The sequence below is a fragment of the Vicugna pacos genome, chromosome 4, assembly GCF_048564905.1.
Source record: "Vicugna pacos chromosome 4, VicPac4, whole genome shotgun sequence".
NCBI lineage: Eukaryota > Metazoa > Chordata > Mammalia > Artiodactyla > Camelidae > Vicugna > Vicugna pacos.
In genome coordinates, this window is record NC_132990.1 from 75,113,823 (window position 1) to 75,132,864 (window position 19,042).

The 19,042-nt window shown below is 42.1% G+C and overlaps 1 protein-coding gene across 6 annotated transcripts in view; it reads left to right on the plus strand.

Moving 5' to 3' along the window:
* ABL1 (ABL proto-oncogene 1, non-receptor tyrosine kinase) overlaps positions 1-19,042 on the plus strand; it is a 123,177-nt gene that overhangs the window by 82,386 nt on the left and 21,749 nt on the right. For 4 of the 6 annotated variants that reach the window (XM_031677672.2, XM_006216615.4, XM_072960303.1 and 1 more), the window contains exons 2-3: positions 12,525-12,698; positions 13,241-13,536. In XM_031677672.2, the coding sequence (XP_031533532.1) occupies positions 12,525-12,698; positions 13,241-13,536 (470 nt within the window). The remainder of the gene's footprint in view (positions 1-12,524; positions 12,699-13,240; positions 13,537-19,042) is intronic. The other 2 variants (XM_072960301.1, XM_072960302.1) reach the window with 1 other exon arrangement.

Here is a 19,042-nt window from a genome sequence, read left to right on the forward strand (position 1 = left end):
TTGGCATCTGAGCAACCCAAATCATCTTCAGTTAGTATGTTGCTTATTTTCCAAGTTGCTCCAAATTCTGGACACATTCTCATTTACATCTGTAACGAGTTAGTGTTAGGCGTTATCATCTCCATTTTGCAGATAGCTGCCTAAGGCGGAGTAGATGAATGGACTTTTGTATCTGTAAAGCTGGAAGAAAGTTTAGGTCACAGAAATGCTGTGACGTTGTTGTTGTTGTTGTTTTGGAGGGTAAACAGGAGATTTAGTTCTTACCTGTCTGGTTTAATTATTAGTTTTGGTAGGGGAGGGGAATCTAAACTTATTCCAGCATGTTTTGAAATAATGTTGACTCTCAAGTCTCAAAAGAAAAATTCTGGTTACAGCAGACTGCCTTGGGTTAAGGCTTCATCAGGGAGGGTTATCAGTCTAGCAATTCTTTCTTGTTACTGAGTTCTTTGGTTGTTACGTTTAATTGGAGAAAGTAAATGGAATTATTGTTTTGTAGTTGAGAGAATTTAACAAACCTCAGTGATCGATTCTTAAAGACTAGATGTGCTATTAGTCGCTTGGGAGAAACACTTGCCAACATCTGGATAAGTAATCCAGCCTTTTTGTTTTTACTGACGTCTTCAATCAATCAATCAATGTTTATTGACACTCACTCAGGGCCCAGGCATCCCGGGTCACAGAGAAAATTGAATATGGTTAAGTTTTCCATTCTATCAAAGAAAGTTCAGCCATAAGTGCAACTTGATCATGCATCTGTTTGCTACTTGGGTCTAGCTGTCATAGCAACAATTATTAAATGCTTGCTGTGTCCCAAGCACTGTTTCAGCCTTCTGTAGGATTTAATTTGCTATTTCTCATGAAGGCCTTGTTTTTTTTTTTTTTTCCATTTTATAGATGAGGAGACTGAGGCATCTAAAAGGTAGGAAACTTGTCTAAGGTCACAGAGCTAGCAAGTGGTGCTGGGATTTGAGCTGTTGCTGTCTGGCTCCAAAGAGCCCAGTTTAAACCACTATATGCTTTACCAGCTGTGACTGTTTATCTCCTTTGGAACTCTCTGTGGATGTTAAAATGGGATCTTCAGAAACACTCTAATGCATAGAAATAAGGATTTTTTTTTCACTTCTAGAAACCTAATACTGATAAAAATGATTACCTTTAGCCGTGGAATTAAAAACGTTTAAATGTATATTAAAATAGCTGTACATGATTTAAAATTTTTAAAAGAATAGTGAAAAGTAATTCTGTCCCTTATCCAGTTTCCCTACCCAGAAGCCTCACTTAAGTTTCTTGTGTGTCCTTCTAGAAACATTTTATGCAAATGTAAGTATTTATAGCATTTGAATTTTGTGCTCCAGCTTTGTGAAAACATATGTTTATAGCAGTATCTCTTCACCATGACCACATTTAGCTTAAGGTTGTTTCTTCGGTCTGCTTCAAGCACTGAATTTTCTGATTATTCCATCCCTATCCTGGAAGTGTGAAAGAAAACATGAACATTAGCCAACTGAATTCTTTTTTTTCCAGTTTACTTTTATTTGCTCATATGTTTGTATTTGCATACATTGTACATGAATATTGTACATGGGCATGTTAGTTCTGTATTGTGGATTCAAAAACTAATGTCTGTGAAGTGAACTCTTCTTGAACTTTGAAAATTTACTTTACGGGCCCGCTCTTAAACGCTTCTTTTCAGCAGTTAACTTTCTGGCGAATGCTTTATGTGGTGCCAGCCACACAGATACACTTTTAGAACTTCTGCTTCAGAGAAGCTTATGCTCTCTTTCTAAATACTCTCTCCTGAGGTCTTCAAATGCTTCCCTTGTTTTAGTAACAAAGAAAATCTGAAGCTCTTTCTGTAACTTAATAGAAAGCCAGTCAGCCCTTTTCATTTAGGGTTACATTGAAATTGTTGAGCATTTATGATGTGACAGTTCTTGGCAGCAAGCACTTCATGGACATCCTCACTTAATTCTCATACCAACACTATGAGGTTTCTAGGGAAGAGGAGGAGGAAGGGCCCCAGTTCACTTTGGTTGGAAATACTTTTGAATTTGGAGTCAGGCGATCCCAGTTTTTGGCTTTCAGGCTTTTGTTTCCTTACCTCTGTGACAGAGCAAACATTCTCTCTCCAGCCCACCTTAGAGGCTTGTTTTGATGATCTAGGAGATGATTCAAGTGAAAGTTTTGAAACCAGTACAGTGCTAAATGTGTGTTTATGCTGATGTGTGGTTCTTTTGAGATGTCCTTAAATCCAGGCAGTTTTATATGACCGAGATATTGCTGAAGTCTCTGTCCCATGTGAAGCACGCAGCTCCGGGGCCAGTCTGCCTGGGCCCGAATGCTGGCCACCCTGTTCTCTGAGCCTCAGTGTTCTCATTTCTAAAATAAGGCTCAGCGTGGTCCCTGCCTTCTTGTGTTGGGAGATTCACGTGAAATATTTCATTTCAACTATGCACAGAGCAGGATATTAGCATATGTTAGCTGTTATTTTAAGTAAATATTTCATAGTCTAAAATATTAGTATTACCAATCTCACTAATGCCTTAAGTGATGATGGAAATGAGCAAAACCCACCCATAGTTTTTCTTGTTGTTAAGAAAACAGTTTGTTTCCAAGTTTGCTTTGATGCATATAATTAATACTTCTTGTCCTTGGTTTTAAGGAAAAGTATCTTCCCTTCATCTAACCCTTTATTGTTCTCATGGTATTTTCCTTGTGGAAGAAAAAAATCCCATTGGTTCATGGTTGGCATCTTATTTCTTCTGTCTAGAGGCAATATTTCCACAGCTCCAAACATATGAAAACTGAAAATTTCATACTACTTATTATGTTATTGTAAAATCAAATGGTAATTTTGCCGGTATAATCACTGATCTGAAGTAGAAACAGGAAAAATTATTGATGGATAGGTTTTTAAAGGATGTAACATTGTACAACATGATGACTATAGTTAACAATGCTATGTTGGATATTTGAAAATGCCTGAGGGAGTGGATCTTAAAAGTTCTCATCACAAGGAAAATAATTTGTGTGGTGATGGATGGTAACCAAATCTTGTAATCATTTCACAGTATGCACATATATCAAATCATTATGTTGTATACCTTAAACTCATACAATGTTGTATGTCAATTATATCTCAGTAAAACTGGAAAAAATAAAAAAGTATTTTAGCAAGAACTAAAGATCAGATGAGACATTGGAAGATTTTAACTTTTCCTTTGTAATGGTGAATCATAATTAGACACACAGAAGAATGCTTTATAAAATAAATTCTTAGGTTAGTTGTGTTGTGTTTTTTACTTTTTTTAATGGAAAAATTTTAGCCCGTAACAAAAGCAGACAGCATAATGAACTCCCTTGTACTCATCACCCGGCTTTCACAATTACCAGCTTATGGTCAGTCTTGTTTTCTTGCCTAGTGAAGTTATAGTTGGCCATTTGGAAGAACAGTTTGCTAGTTACTGACTTTTGAGAAACTAACATTGTCCTCAGATCATGACAGTTGTTATTCTCTGGAATTGGTTTTCAAATCCTTCTTTCTTTCTTAATACACACCTTAGGTGCTTTGTTATACTGTGTGTGTTGGTTGGCAATGATAGAGAAGACAGACAGACAGATGAAGGAGACAGAGAAGGGGGAGATACAGACAGACAAGTTGAGACAGGAAAGGGGTGAACAGAAATGAGAGGGAAGGAAAGGGTGGGGGCTGAGACAGGGACAGAGGGAGGATGGGGGTGGGGGAGAAGAGATTTCGGTGCTGGGCGGGGTGGGGGGGGTGTGAGCAAGATGGTGAGAGGGGGTGCTAGAGACTGCAGCAGACTGACAGACAGGCAGCTGATGGATGGATAACCGGAGGGAGAGGCAGATGAGTCACTTCACCTCTTGCTTCCATTTCCTGCCCTCCCAAGTGCACTTGTAATAGAGGCTCCTCAGTGCGGTTGTGGGGTTTTAGTGCAGGGGTTTTAGTGCAGACGGAGTGCTGGGCACAGCGCTGGCGCTCAGTGAGGGATCGATGTGAACTAGCTATTATTCTGTCACAGTCAGTTGCATAAACTTTAGCCTTACTGCTCTTAAATTCTCTTTAGAGACCTAATCCTTATCAATCTCACCAGTCCTCAAATTGAGCTAAAAGCATTGTTATGTTGAATAACTTAAAATTTAATTTAAAGGCCAGCCATTGCTTTTTGGAGCCAAAATACCTTTTCTTTGGTCACGTTCAATTACTCAAATTCGCGATAGGAATAATAATGGCTAATGAAACATTTTGGGGAAAATTCCTGCCACTGAGTAGCACCTTCGCTTCAGTTACTCAGGTCTAAACTGACCCAGGAGCCTTGATGATGCTTTAAAAGAGAATAGGACATGTGAAATGAGTGCTTTCAAACCATCCCAGGCCTGGCAGGCCCCGGGGGAGGCTTTCAGTCTGTTGCAAATGGCCTGTAACAGAATTAAAATGCTTTTATGGTTAGCAGGCTCACTGTGGACAGTTTGAATTTGGGCCAGTGTAGGCGTTCGTGGAACCTTTCCTCCCCTACAGACAAGAAGTGTGTGGAGGCCCCAGGATCTCACCCAGCTGTCTGCCTGTTAGGGGACTGTAACAAATCCTGTTTCTTTTGAAAGCACAAAGAGATGTACTTCGTGTTACACGTTGTTTTAGGATCTTGGCCTGGTTTACATTCCATTAAAAAATGATTGTATTTCCTAGATCTTGATAAAAGTTTTCCTGGCCAGGTTGCATTTGCTTTTCATCTTTACTGTCTGTCATTTCAGGTTAACAGATAATTCAGGTGCACCCTTCAATCATGACTTAATATTTTACTGTGTTGCTAAAACAAACAAGAAAGTGCAGGGTGTTCCACAGTTGAGTTCCTTTTAAGAAACTTTGGTGCTGCCGTGTCCTGCACTGCATTAGGCAGGTGCTGAAGGCTCTGTGATAAGGGTGCTTAGTCTGCCCCGAAGGATTCACATTCTTGTGGAGCAGCCCTGTGGTGCAGCACCACTCCTGCATTCACGCAAAAAACTCTCTACGTGTAGTAGGTGTCGAGCCCTCCTGAAGCCAGACTAGGTTGATACCATTGTGCAGTTAAGAAGCCGAGGCTCCAAGATTAATATCTTAACGATGTGGTGGGCCAAGATTTGAGCAAGGCTTGTCCACCCTGGAGCCCAGGCTTGCTGTACTGCAAGGGACTTGTGAACAGATTCCTTACTTGTCCTTAACAGATACCATGTCCTCCCCAGATGAGGTGAAGGGGAAGTAAGCAGTGAGGCGTGAGGCTGTAGGGAGGCAGAAAGACCGGTGGGAGGTTTGCTAGAGGTAGTGAGGGCCGGAGGATGAGGGTAGACTGGGGAGGCGTTCCAGAGAGAGTGAATGGCACGCATCAAGGTGCGCACACACAGATGAGGCAGCTGCAGGGAAACTGCAAGCCGTTTAGGGAGGCTGGGATGAAGAGTAGGTGTCATGGGGGAAGATGGTCCCAGATCAGACACCAAAGGGCCTCATGTACTCACTTCTGGAGCTGGGGCTCCTCCTGTAGAGGTGGTAGTAGTAACAGCCCCAGCCATTCTCTGCGGGCCTGTTCCATGCTAAGAACAGTGTCTCCCACGTAATCTGCAAACTGCCAGCTACCCTGCAAGGCATGCAGTAGGTAACACTGTTCCTTATGTTGCCACAGGTGACACTGCTAGTAAATGTGACTGAGGGTTGACAGGCAGGCCACCTTGCTTTGTCTTCTGCCTCTTGGCCAGAAGCCATTTTGATGGACTTTAACAGGAGAGTACCTTGGTCAGATTGCATTTTAGAAAGACCAACTCCCCTGATGGCAGTTTGGAGGTGGAATGAAGGGGACAGGTGCCGGGGGCACCAGTCAAGGGTGTGGTGGGACATGGAAAGCCCAGGACCTATCAGAGATTTAGGAGGAAAAGTGGCCAGAATGTGGGTGTGAACTTACTGGGGTAAGAGGGAGAGGAGATGTGAGTGACAGGTTCAGAATGGTTGGAGATGGTGGGATCTTATTTTGTATTGATGTTTCTACTCCATTTTCAGTAATCGTAGACTTCTTTGACAATAGATTGCTAGGTGATACACAGTTCCTTTTATTAATGTTTTGCTTTTTGGTGGAGGGAGGGGGACAAGGACTGTTTATCTTCAGAAAGGCTAACCTTTGGACTGTAGATAGGGACAGAGATTAGGATAGAGAATTCCGTTTTATAAAATTGACTGGCTAGGAAGATTACAGTGTAAAAAGATTTTGGGAAATAGTGACACCTTGGGCTAATTTAAATAACTTATTTTTTAACTTTTTATTTTTTAAAGGAGGTTTCTCTAGAAATCCACTTAATTTATTGCCCATAATGCTTATAAGTGGGAAGTAATAAAACTGCATATACTTAAAAAGAAAATTGCATAATTTGGACTTTGCACTAATTTATTACAGCCCCCTTTCTAGGCCCCTCTCCCTGTCAGATGACGGGGGTTCTCATGAACCAGATCTGTAGTGTAGAGGATGTGAGCCTAGAAGGCCCTTGGGGTCTGAGATGGAGTTCAGGGGCTCCGTGTCCTTGCATGGAAAAACATTAAAATTTTATTTCACTAAATGCTAACTGAAAATTAAATTTTTTGGAAGAATTTAGATGACAGACTACAATAATATTAGCAGTACTTGTTACTTTATCACCATTAGAAATCAAATATTTTCAAAGCACACAACAATTGGGACTATTACTTACACTCATCACTACTGTGAAATGACAGTAGCCACTATTAGAGCTTGTTATTAATGTGTTAATAAAGAAGCATGTATTTGGGGGAGGGTATAGCTCATGTGGTAGAGCATGTGTTTAGCATGCGCGAGGTCCTGAATTCAATCCCCAATACCTCCTCTAAAAAAATAAACAAACTTAATTACCTCCCGCCTCAAAAATTTCTTTTAAAAAAAGATTTAAAGAGAAGCATATATTTAATGCATTAATAAAGAAGCATTGTCTCTGAAATTAATTTTTAAAAATACTTTGAGAACTGTTTTAGTACAGTTGCTTTCCTTTGCAATGCTCTGTATTTGTTTGATGCATTTACAGACTTTATTCTGAGGAATCCCTAGGCATCACCAGAGGGTCCACAGCACAGATGAAGACCCCTCCCTTAGTTTCAGGCTCACCTTGGATCCCTGTGTTAACCCTGCTTCCTTTGCCAGGCATGGTCTTGTTCAGGGTCCACCTTCTTCCTAACCCTACTGAGCTCATCCGCTTCACAACTCCTGGCCCTCAGAGTCTCTGTCCTTATAAATTAATCTACAAGTCTCTGTCCTTATAAATTAATAGACAAGGTCAGCCCTTGTCTATTAAACTTTTGCTATGAGGGTGTGTAAGTTTTCATGAGCACTGTTTCTCCCACAAGGAGCAGAAGCTGTGCAATGGTTCTTTGCATCGCTGCCAGGTTGCCCTAGCCCTGCTCCCCAGCAGCTGACACTGTGTTTTGGGGTGCTGGGAACATTTTATTCAGAATGTGAAGTTAATGCCAAGGCTGTATTCAGCTAAGCTTGTTTTTAAAATAATTTTAACTGCTCTGGTTGAGGGTGTAAATTACAAAATAAAGAACCGTGTAGAATGTAGACAAAATGACTTTCATCAGGTTCAGGTTGTGGGAAATAATACTTTTCCTCTAAGCTCATATTATAAAATGTTGTATTAGACTGTGATAAACTGACTTGAGAATAGTCTGAGCATGATCTCATCAGCTGGAATGGAGTATGAAATAAAACACGAAGCCTTCCCTCTTTTTGGAAGGCTCTGTTTTATACATTTTTAAATCACAGAGATTCCTTGAATTGGAGGATAACAGTGTAAGGCCCACAAAGGAAGTAAGAGAAAAGCAGCAAGAGTTTGAATAATTGAGTATGAGCAAAAGTAAAGGAGATGTTTGTCATGTGTGGCACACCCCGCCTCCCGCCCCTTCCCCACACCCAACTGTCTCGAGAGCCCTGGTGTGGACGGGGATGACTGCCCACTGCCGGCTGCTCCGAAGTCTGGAAGTCTAGAGGGAACCGTGACCTTGGGCGAGAGTGCCAGCAGGAAGGTGGGAAGCTTCCCAGGGATGTTTTTCCTGGAGGTGGAGTCTCCCCTCCCCCCCTCCCCCCCCAACTGAAGTAGCCTTTTGCCTCTTCCGGTTTACTGGCAGCAGCTTCAGCAGCAGCGGCCCCTGGAAGTCGAGACCAGATATGCCGTGTCGGAGAATCTTCTGTCAGCATTTTTGATCAGCGACTCACAACTCTAAGAAAGGATGATTTTTGTATAAAACAATCTTTACGTTGTACTTTAAAGACCCAAGCTATTTTCTTAAAATACTGCCCGAATAAATTAACCATGCACAGATCCAGTGAATTTTGTGGCATTGTCCCTACAGAATTTTCAGTAGGTTATTCTCATAGTTGGAGCCATAGCTTTTTAGAGGTTTGGAGGCATTGTTTAGACATCGCCGTTCTTGGCACTCCACTGGCTAATTAATGGCTTTTCCTGAGTTTTGTTGGTGAGTGGAAACCTTTTCATTAACCGTATGGTGAAATAACAAAAGAGTTTTTGATGAGATGAGAGGTATTTCTGAAGATGTAAATCTTAAATATATTTAAAATGTAACTTAAGATGCTGTAGAAAATGTTAACTAAAACTTTTTAAGAACAGTAGATGCTGGAATTTCTTTATCCATTAGCAGAACGGAAGAGGGGAGCTATTTTGGTTATCATCTTTGAATGAAGCCTTTGGACTTCTTTAGGGGTCTAACATCCGGACAGTGGGACTGGCAGAAAGTTCATGCATTAAGCAAGGAAGATTTAAGTACATTCTGCAACTTTGGCCTTGTAAGCCGTGATCATTTTTAAGGTTGACGAGCATAGTTCACTATGAAATGAAGCAAAGAACTTGGCATTTATACATTGTGAGTCAGTTTTGACATCAGCCTGGATTGGGAATTGACTGGGAGGTTTTGGTGTTGAACTGTGTCTGCACTTCAGTGCCTCGATCCAGAGGCATGCATGAGCAATACTTCCCTTTGGGCTGTGGCCATTAATTTGTGGAATGGAGCAAGAGCTGGAGAGGAAAATTGAGAGACTGCCTTGGATTTCCTGACGTCCTGTTGAATCAAAAAGCAGTGGGAGGCCTTTTCCTTCCTGACAAAGGCCTCATCCCCTCACTTGAAATTCTCAGCATCTGCCTCTGGGCTAGGGACAGTCCTTTAACCCATGCTTTAAAATCTGTAGTACCCCCTGGCCAGTATCTGTGTTCTGCCTGTTCCAGGTGTTTTCCAGGCTTCTTCCCCTGATTATGTAACTTTGATCAAATCCAGATGCTTCAGAATGTTTGATAGAAGAGGTCAAATGGCATTCGAGAAGAAAAGCATTTCTGTATTCATGACTTTGGTTTAATTTCCTGTGTAGGCCTGATCTGCCAAAGTTGTATGCTCATGGCCGTGAGGTTGGGACCCCTGGAGGGAAAGGCACACGTACTTCTTCAGGACAGTTTGAGGAGAGTCCCTCCTCCCCCAGTGTGCTTTTCCGTGTTAGATTATCAATTATACAAGTGTCAGCTGGCTTCTATTTATGACAGCTTTTTTAATTTTTGTAATGGTTTTCTGATTATAAAAACCATATTCATTATGTGAAATATGCCAATATCTTGAAAAGAATAAAGAAAATTGTAGATGTTTGTAATCCCACCAAACTGAGTTAAACTACTTTCATTGTATAAGAATGCCCATTTCATTGACATCTTAATACTGTTAGCCTCCAGAAAACGTACCTGGAGAGTTTGTATTTCTTTGATTATTAGGAGGGTTAACATGCTTTCCTTGTTTGGTGATTTAAAGTTTCTATGCATTGCTTATTCATAGTTCATGTCCATTTTTCCTTAGCGGAAGGATTTCTCTTTTCCTTTTGATATGCAGGAGTTCTTGTATGTTAAGAATCCTCTGCCTATTAGTTTTTCTTAAAATAACGACAATAGAAGCTCTTTTGACTTGTTTTCACTTAACTGACTTGCTAAACATGCCTCTCCAGTGCCCACGGGACAGGGCAGCCCGTCCACGGGGCTCGCTGGACCTGCCACCTGAGTCCCACCACACCCAGTCAGTTGTGTTTCTTCCCATATCTCTCTATTTCAGATAGACGTGTCGTTTCAATCCCTTGGTTAATATGAAACGAGTGAAATCCAAATGTGAAAAGAGATTTGTTTCTATGAAAACTTAGATGACTGCATTAGATAGACTCAGCAAAGGCAGGTTACTTTTTAAAAATTGCCGCAGGACTGCGTGTGAGTGGCACAACGGTAAACAATTGGGAGGAGTTATGCTGGGATTCCACAGCACGTGGCTCTGACTCCTCCCTCCGCCTGCAGCAAGTTGAAGCTGGAAGTGAGATGGTGCTTGACAGGTAGGATGGTAAGACAACATCCAGTTCTGATCACATACCCACACTCAACAGAACAGTCCTTGGCCCTGTAGTCAAGACTGGCAAATCAATGTGCATTCAGGTGGGGGTAGGAGAGCACATACTTTATAATTTTTAAAAATCCTTGCTTTATCCAGCTTTTTTTTTTTTGGTTAATTGATCAATCTCTGATCACAGCGGCACTAGACATACTTTTAAAACCAATGTAAATACTCAGAGAACAGAGTCTAACACATCACTAAACCTTTTGCACCTTCTAGGAAATGGTAGTGTTTCGAGACCGTCTTCCTTGAAATTATATTTGCCCTCATGATTCATAAAATGAAATTACCATTTCATAACTTGGGATTTACTATTTTAGAGAAACAATTCCTAAAGGTTTACTTTCATCAGTAGCACAAAAACTGGAATTGAAAGACTTTATTTATGTTCTATTGGTTTATTCCAAAGAGCTGCGTTAAAGAATGTTCATTCTGGAATTCTCCAGTCGTGTTTCTGGAAGTTTAGCCTAGTCCCTCAGATGTCTTAGGTGCCTCCAGTGTCTTTTTTGAAGTGAATACTGCGGAATCAGGCCCATCCTTGAGATGGGTGTTATTGCCCAAGAAAAGACATTTGGGGGTTCCCTCAATCTATGAAAAGGGAAAATTTAAACAATTTTGTTTTGTTGCCATTTGTGTTTGGCTTAAACATATGATAGATTCTTCCATTCTTTTCAAATTAGAATTTTCCTCTTTACTCCTTTTTAGAAGCATGACTTCTTATTGTAGTTTCCTTAAATGAGCATTTGGATTTCGCTCCGTAATATTCCACAACTGTTAAGGTCTACTTGGTTGCAGATACTAACTACTATATATAAAATAGATAAACAAAGGTTTCTACTGTATAACACAGGGGGCTATAGTCAGTATCTTACAGTAACCTATAATGAAAAAGCATATGGAAAGGAATATATGTATGTATATGTGTGGCTAAAACATGCTGTATAATAGAAACTGACACAGCATTGTCAACTGACTATATTTCAGTTAAACAATCTACGTGGAGTAGATTTGCTGGCTTGGAAAAACTCTTGTGCATATTGTCATTGTCGCAGAGAAATTGCGGAGAGTTTGAACATAGTCCAAGAGAAAAAAAGACAAGAAATTTCAGGAAGAAATAATGAACTGTATTTAACCCTGTAGTGAATAATAGTCACACATTCTTAATATAAAAGATGTTGACTGGTTTGCAACTTTTAGAACCTACCTATAGGCAAAAATTAAAGGCTTTATTATTACAGAAAAATAGAATTTCTTTTACACAAAGTAAAAGAAAATGTAAAGAAAGCCATACTTGAGCATAAGTATAGAAGCAGGAGGGCTGGAAGGAAGGGTCGGATGTAATAGCCTTATCTTGGGAGGTAAATAGCTGAGAGACACTGTCTCCAGCAGAGGGAACAAGAAATAAAGGTGTCAGTCTGTCGCTGCAGACGCAGAGGTGGCCAGGAGAGAATGGCACAGGGGAGACGGGGAGAGGGAGCAGCAGCCATTATGAAACCGCTTATACTTAGAGAGCGCGGGGGGGGGGGGGTCAGCACAGGTAGAGCTGTTGCCTCTGGGTGCGGGGAAGAGTGGGGTGGAAAATGTCCTTCATTGTAAGCCCTTCAGGACTATTTGATTTTTAAATTATGTGCATATATTAGCTTTCATATATTTTAAAATGTTTAAAAGCAAAAACTTTTGCTTCATATGATAGCGTAAACGGTGGCAAAGACACATGAAAATGGACTGTTTCCATTTCTAACTGAATTCATTTTGAGTTAATGAACTTAAAAAGTTTAAACTACTTGGGAACACTAGTTACCACCTTGGAACCAAAATACCTGGTGTTTTCCACAAGATTTGGGAAAGGAAGAGTCCATTTTTTTTTAAACCACCTAACTTGTTAATAGATAACGTGTACAAATGTTGGTGAAGAAATGAAATAAAGTTGGAATGTGTAATGTTGAAAACACAGATTTTTTTTTTGTTCCAATAAAGACAATAAACCTTTTTTCCCCCTGATTCTTCTTTCTCTTGTCTGTCTTCTATTTCCTTCTTTCTCTTCCAGAAGCCCTTCAGAGGCCAGTAGCATCTGACTTCGAACCCCAAGGTCTGAGTGAAGCAGCTCGTTGGAACTCTAAGGAAAATCTTCTCGCTGGTCCCAGTGAAAATGACCCCAACCTTTTCGTTGCACTGTATGATTTTGTGGCCAGTGGGGATAACACTTTAAGCATAACAAAAGGTAAAATAACTGTGGGCAGCTGGTGGTGGTTGCAAGAAACAGAAATCAGGGGAAGCTGTGGCTTGACTGGCCACCTTTGCTGACTGAAAGAACAACTTTAAAGTTGGGATACAGGACATCAAAAAAACTAACAGCATCTTTATAAGAGAATCACTTTTCCTTAAGGAGAAAATTTCCTGTACAGTTCTAGCAAATATTTTTTTATATTAAAAAAGATACCTGGACCAAACACTGAAAGCAGTTTTTTTTAATAAGAAAAAGTATTTCTCCCCTAAAAAGCTTCCTTATATTAGGAACAGAACACTTGAGTAAAAAATTTATAAAAACTGAGGCTATGTATTTATCCGTATATGCAATGTAAACAGGAAGCTTCATATATAAACATGTATTCTTAAACACTTATAAATGCATATATTTATGTGGACTTGTTAAAATGAGGTATTTAGGAATTTGGAGATTTTTAGTAGTCATGGGAGAATAAGTGAGAATGAACAAATTAGCCTTTAAAACTGCTGCGTCTGATTTGGTTCTTTTCTTCTAAGGTGAAAAGCTCCGAGTCTTAGGCTACAATCACAATGGGGAATGGTGTGAAGCCCAAACCAAAAATGGCCAAGGGTGGGTCCCGAGCAACTACATCACACCAGTCAACAGTCTGGAGAAACATTCCTGGTACCATGGGCCCGTGTCCCGCAACGCCGCTGAGTACCTGCTGAGCAGCGGGATCAACGGCAGCTTCTTGGTTCGGGAGAGCGAGAGCAGCCCTGGGCAGAGGTCCATCTCACTGAGATATGAGGGGAGGGTGTACCACTACAGGATCAACACTGCTTCTGATGGCAAGGTATGCGGCCCCAGGTGGGGAGCTGGGGGGCGCGGCTGGGGGTGGGGGTGTTAGTCTTTGGCCAGAGGAACCCAGAGGTCCTGCTGCTTGGTTGGTAAGTTATTGCAGCAAAGCTCAACCAAGAAGGTGTTTGAAGAAGTTTTCGAGTATACAGCAGGCATCATCCCATTAGCCTTAATAAAGACACACTGTTGAGGACCCGTCACGTGATACTGAAGGTCCACAGGCTGATGGGGTTTTCTCATTGTCCTGCTGGAGTTTTGTTGTTAGCAGTTTCATAAGATAAGTGGGTTTTGGACATATTTCTTACATTGAAACTCTTCCTTTTTAAAAATTCTCTTACTATGATATTAATTTACCCTCAAATGAGAAAAATTCACGCAATAGATGGTTATTTTTAAAGTGAAAGATGAGCTTAATAGCACCTCCTCAAAATAAATCTGATATATGGCCTTCTTCCTATGGATGAAATCACATTTGTGTGTGTGTACAATCTAAATGCACAGGTGTATTTTTTGCATTCTTTTTTTGTTGACGTATAGTCAGTTTACATTGTATATATACACAGTTTTTAAACAAAAATGGGATCACATTATGCCCATGTATTTTCAAACCCAAACTGTAGTTTTGTAAAGGAGTTTATATATATGGTTTTGTGATCTTCACATAAACAGTCCTTAAGAGTCCCATGAAAGGAAGGGAGAAATTAACGTTTACTAAGTCCCTACTGTTTACTGGGACATTATTCAATCTTCATCTTAGTTAAAACTCACATTAGATACTGCTTTTACCTGCATTTTTGCATTAAGGAAATGGAGGCTTAGAGGGACAGAATTTCTTGCTGAAGATCACATTGTGAGTAACTGCTGGAACTAGGCTCAGATTTTACTGTCCACTCTGCTGCACCATGCTGTCGTTGAGGGTGTAGACAGGTGGACTGTCAGGCTGGGTCCAGATGGTATATGTATTTTTTAATAATATGTAATGCATGCACATGGTTTAAAAAAAAAGAACAAAATGAATTGCAGTGAAACATAATTCTGTTTTCTAATTCAGTTCCCCTACCCAGAGGCGACCACTGTAACTAGTTTCTTCCAGCGTTCTCCCGTGTATGTGTGTTTATATTTTTAAAAAACATGAGTGATGCATAATCTCCACTGTTCTGCATCTTGCTTTTCCCACCTAATAGCATATTTTGGAGATTGTTTCATGGCAGCACATTTAGAGCTGCCTCATTCTTATTAATGACTGCATAACATGAATGGACCACCATTTGTTTAGGCATTCCCCTGCTGGCCGACTTTCAGGTTGTTTCCAATCTTTTGCTGTTATAAATAATGCTGTTATGAGGTTGATTTCAAACCTTTAAAAAAAAAAATCTCAGCCCACCATAAAAAAAGCTTTACTAGTATCAGAAAGTTCATGAAATCCCGCTTACTCTTACTGTATGTAATGCATGCTGATAGTTTTTTGCTTCATTCTGTTGTTTCATTTTTTTTAATTCTCATCATAATCCACTAAACTTATTTCCTAGACCCACTAGTGAGTCATGACCTGCATTTTGAAAGCACACTGCACATTCTTTGTGTACAGTCTAAGCGTATGCGAGATAAGTTGCTAGAACTGATTGAAGATTATGTGCCTTAAAAGCTTGTATAGATACCACTTTCTTTAGAAACTGTACAAATGGGTTTGCTTACCAGCAGTGCTGTGAGGGTGTGTTTCCCTTACCCTCGTCAGCAGTGTACCATCAGACTTGTGATAACATCTCTGTCACTGATGGGTAAAGATGCCATCACGTTTTGTTTAATATGCGTGTGTCGAATTTTGAGTGCTTCCTATGCCATTTACTAAACTCATCTTTTCCTGTAATTTGAAATATACCAAATGTACATGTGTGTTTAGGTCTGTTGATCTACCCTCTGTTCTCTTCCATTGGTCTGTCTATTCATACGCCAGTTCTCGACTTTTCATTGTTATGGCCTCATGTCTTAGTATCTGGTAGGGCTCGTCCCCTAGTCTTAATCTTGCTGGCCTTTTGTGGCTGTCTTCACACATTCATTTATCCCACACAGATGCACAACACGTTTCTTTTTTCAATGTTCTTATCTGTTGCTTTTTCCACACGTCTCAAAGTCTTCAGGCTGAAGTCCTTTTTGCCAGTGTCTGATGCTTTTATACCAGCACTGTAGTCTGCACGACAGACGGCACAGTCTACTGTTGATACGAGGCCAGAGATCGGCCTCATCAGCTTGCTTTTCAGGTCATGTTCACATCCCAGATTGGAGCTGGGTCCTTCCATTCTACAAGATGAATTCCAGGGTGCTAGGCTGTTTGAAACCTAGCCTTCAGACCACAGGGGTGCCTTTTTAGTGAATTAGAACTCCAGAGTGCACTGCCCATGAGGGAGGTGATTTCCTGGAGCTGACAGCTTGCTTCCCATCTGTGCTGTTTATCCAAGGCAAGTCATGCTGCACCACGGGAATCGGTTGAGGTTTGTGCTGAACGGGATAATGGTTTCTTTTCCCTAGAGTTGTTTAATCAGCATCCTTGGAGCAGATGCAGGCAGGCATGATCTAGTTTGACAATTTATTAGCTGGGGGCTGGTCTAAAATGTTAAAAGGAGGAGGAGAGCAAGGCCTGCGTGGTTACACGATCTGTAGAATTTGAGAGTCATCCGACGAGGAAGCCAAGCGCTCTGTCTAAAAGTTGGTATGTGCCAGGTGGGTTCCTTTCATTCCAGGTAGAATAGAGGGAGTATCACTTGATCAGGCAGTATCCACTGCTGGGCAGCTCGTCAGAGTGCCCTAGGCATCTCGCCTCCCTCCTCCCTCCCTGGCGGAGACTCTCCCTTCAGCTGTCTGAGCACCTGGAGACTTCTCGGCCCACGGAGTCGTCAGGCCAGCCATCTGCGGAGGCTTCTCTCTGAGGGCCACACTTGAGGGGGCTGTGTTGGGTGGGATCATGTGCCTGGAATGAGTGCAACAGCATCAGGATTGGGGGCGGTATTAGAGCGAGGCATGAGGCAGTGTGGCTTGGCTTTGAAAAAAGCTGCTCACATAGCAGAGCTTTGATGCAATCTTTTTTGGATTTCTAAGGGGGAAAATTTAAAGTTTGGTGAAAGGAAGAGCCTAGGGTTGAAAAAGTTTAATTCTTATTTTCAAATCAGCTAATCTTTAGAAAACAACTGAATTTAGAAGATTCTTCTCTGAGGCCCCAAGGGATTTCTTTCTGCCTCCACCCTCTTGGCTCTGGTTTACTTCCCTCCCCGTGTTCCTAAGCTTTCAGCAGCCGTTGTGGCTGGTCAGTCAGCTCAGGGCCACCGGCTCAGGGCTCAGGGCCCAGAGCCCAGGACTCTGGGAGTTCCAAGCTAGACTCTTGAAAGGGCCATTCCAGACTGAGCCACTGCTGTTTCCTAGGAGTCTTCATAGTCTTAATCTTCAGGTATGCTGGGGTTTGCTTCTCCTCGGTGCTTTCTTAGAGTTTGGAATCCTCTGCCACTGTCCGGAATTAAAGACTGGGTTTCCTCCTCCACCCCCACCCCCAGTCATTCTTGGTTTATTATACCTTACTTACTTCGGTGAGATGCCCCTGCCAAGCCCCACAATTCCGTATGGACCTTGATAGAATCTTTCCTTTCCTTCCTTCCTTCAAGAGGTGCCCAGTTGACATTTATTTTTATGGTCTGCTGAAGTGACAGGTTTAGATTGACATGAGTGGAATTTGGGCTTAAGCTTTAGCAGAGGTGGCAGGACAGGCACCAGCTGTGTAACCTCTTGATGACACAAGATTTACCTGCCCTGACAGTGGCTCAGCAGGTGTAGGCATCCCAGTGGAAAACCCGCTCGCTAAACCATGGCTGACTCTCCCTTGTCAAGGAGACTGGGAGCGTTACCGCTAAGTACTGTGTAGTTATCAAGTTACTGCCTTCCTGCTGGTGTGTGAGTGGCTCCGGGGGTGGGGTGGGAGGACGTGGCTTCCGGGCCTTGCAGCCTGTAGGGAATGTCCGAGATGGGACTCCGGGGTCTGAGGCAGCTGAAGGTGCCCAAGCCTAGGCTCCACTGAGCCTGTGAGTCTGGCTGTCATTCCTGGTGAATTTCTTCGACAAGTCCTCTCTCTCAGGTCCCTGCATGATTAGGAAGAGGCACAGCCCTGGCTGAGCACCCAGAGTGTTTGTGTAACTGGGTGCATAGCATAATGACATGCCCTTCGTAACACTAATTTCACTTTCTTCTGTGAACATGCCATGAATTCCTGATGAAGATTACCCAGTTCGCCAGCAAAATGCTGCTCAAAAACTAGCCCTACTCAGAAGGAAGCCACCAGACGTGACTGTTAGAAGCTGGCTGCACAGTACATTTAAGGGAGAGTAGTTTCAATATTTTAATAAGTGTCGGTATGTAAATTTTATGTGGAAAGATGAACTAAGTCTCAGGGTCTGTAAATTTAATTATTAAAAAGGATAAAGTTTGCCCATTCACAGAAACCTCCCATAACTCTGAAATCTCTAACAAAGGAGCCTGCAAGGGAATCAGCTGAGACCAAGAGCAAATTCTGCATAAAGTAGGGCTTAGGGGAGCCATTAGCATTCTGTGCAGTAGGGTGAACTTGAACTTGATCTTTAGGTTGAGGAGTGCGCCTTTCAAGCTGACAGGGAGAAATAGGTAATGAGCCTTGCTCCCAGGTGACCTGCCCCAGGAGCCCAGCAAGTGAAATGGGCTCTTTTGCCTGTGCCATGCTAGTGATTTCCTAGGTGGGAGGGGAGCTCTGGTTCCAGGGGGTGCCTTCTTGGAATGGCTTTTCTCTCCTCTTTTCACTCCTCGACAGGGAAGATGCCCATCACCTAACTGGCCAGAGAGAAGAGGGCTTGGGGCACGTGCAGCCTGCAGTGAAGCAGTCGGACAACTGAGGGCCTTTCCAGAGAGGGCTGGGGACTAGGAGCTCTCCCTCTGCCCCCGCTCGGTCCTTCTGAACGGCACTTGCATTGGTGACTAGAGTCACCTGATGAGAGTGCCGGGTCGTCAGTGTGTGGGCATTAAGCTGAGGGCAGGCTCAGCGGACTTCTGACTTCTGCCCCCCTACCCCCCAGCGCCCAGCACTCTGGTATGCAGTTCAGAGACCTGAGCACGACCCCTGGTGTCTCCCTAGGGCGGTTCACTTAGCTGTTTCTCCTCGTGGCTCTGAGGTACAAAAGTGGGGCCTCCTGGTGGGCCACCTCCTCACCCTGAAAGGTCCTGCTGTTCAAAGGCACCGTCTTCTAGAGGGACAAGTTCCCCAGAGCTGCGAAATCCTTCTGGACTGTTCCTAGGTCGCTCAGAATTTTATTTTAGTAGGATTGCTACATAAAAATTGTAAATTATAAACCTCTAAGCCCAAAGTTTGATTTAAAGGAATTGTTTATAGTCATTTCCCCAAGTGAAAGAGAGAGAGAGAGAAAGAAAGGAAAGCAGGGAAGGAAGGAAAGGAACAAAGAGAAAGAAAAGAAAGAATCTCTTTGTTAAGGAAT